Source organism: Vigna radiata, chromosome 5 (genome assembly GCF_000741045.1).
Source record: "Vigna radiata var. radiata cultivar VC1973A chromosome 5, Vradiata_ver6, whole genome shotgun sequence".
NCBI lineage: Eukaryota > Viridiplantae > Streptophyta > Magnoliopsida > Fabales > Fabaceae > Vigna > Vigna radiata.
In genome coordinates this window covers 25,589,351-25,590,776 of record NC_028355.1, presented here as the reverse complement: position 1 = coordinate 25,590,776, position 1,426 = coordinate 25,589,351, and the positions used below count along the sequence as shown (strand labels likewise).

General features: G+C 35.1%; 1 protein-coding gene across 1 annotated transcript; it reads left to right on the top strand.

The window, feature by feature from the left end:
• Positions 1-647: 647 nt before the first annotated feature.
• On the top strand, positions 648-1,420 carry LOC111241690 (TMV resistance protein N-like). Its single transcript, XM_022781192.1, has one exon. It carries the CDS (start codon positions 749-751, stop codon positions 1,409-1,411), a length of 663 nt encoding a protein of 220 aa, XP_022636913.1. The 5' UTR covers positions 648-748; the 3' UTR covers positions 1,412-1,420.
• Positions 1,421-1,426: the final 6 nt, after the last annotated feature.

Sequence of the window (1,426 nt, the reverse complement as noted above, 5' to 3'; positions counted from 1 at the left end):
GCCTTGAATTCTGCACCATGATTACTTTTTTTATTCAAAAGTGGCAACCCTAAATTGTCCTATATAACTATAGTTGACATATTGCTATGCCAATAAATCATTTCATTACTCAACAACCCTAAATGTCTTCTTATTGACAGCAGCTAACAACTTAAATTAATCAACATCATAATTACTACAATATATTTTTTATGATCATACTTGTTTTAGTAAGATTAAAACACTTAATATATTAACATCATTATAACATTTCAAAATAACCTGAGATATTTTAGAGATCAAACCAACGTCAATAACTTAATCTAAAGACATCAATCAAATACACCTTTTCAATTTTAATTTTTATCATCAAATTTTTTATCATCTATTTTTTGTAAATAATCCATACAAACAACACTTCTCATTTAATCATTACAATCCACATATGATAATAATAATAATAATAGTTTAAAAAAATATTTAACTCATTATTGTCCGTGGAGATACTCGATAATGAGACAAGGCTTTAATTTTAGCTTTTATTAGAGGGAATAAATAAGAAGTCGTAAATACGATTTGGTGATTATAATAATCTCAATTCTTAGAAAAGATTTATGTAAGAAGCTTCAACCAAAAAAAAATCACAGAAAGAGACTACAAAAATGAAAAGCGTTAACTTTATAATTCCTTTCTCCCTAATAACAACTATCTCTCACTTTCCCACTCAAATCTTTAATTCAAGGAAAAGAGTTTCTGATTTCCTTAATAAATGTATTCGTCTGTCTTCAACATTCTCCGGCGTATACTCCGGTGTGTCTTCAACATTCTCCGCCGTATCTTCCGGTGTGTCGAAGAACCGGACCGTATCATGTCCGGCATGTCCGAGGGTATCACCGTGTCTCACCCAACAGCCCCTATCGGACCTTCAATCGCGTCCGACGCCATCATCCATCACACCCCTTCTTCATCTCATGCATACGATGTATTTGTCAGCTTCCGTGGTGAAGACACGCGCAACAACTTCACTAGTTTTCTCTTTGGAGCTCTCCGTCGACAAGGTATTGTTGCCTTCAAAGATGAAGAATGTATCAGAAAAGGTGATTTCATAGCACCCGAGCTTCTACAAGCCATTCAGGGCTCTCAAGTTTTCGTTGTTGTCTTATCAAAGAACTATGCTTCCTCCACTTGGTGTTTACGTGAACTAGTAGAGATATTTAATTGCTGTGAAACTTCAGCAAGACCTGTTATGCCTATATTTTATGATGTTGAGCCTACGACGGTGCGCAATCAGAAAGGATGTTATGAGAGAGCATTTGCAGAACACGAAAATAGATTCAGAGAAGATAAGGTGAAGATGGAGGAAGTTCAAAGATGGAAAGAAGCTCTCAGAAAAGTGGCCGATATCTCTGGTTCGGAAATCGGAAATAAGTGAGCACTCTTCTCTCTC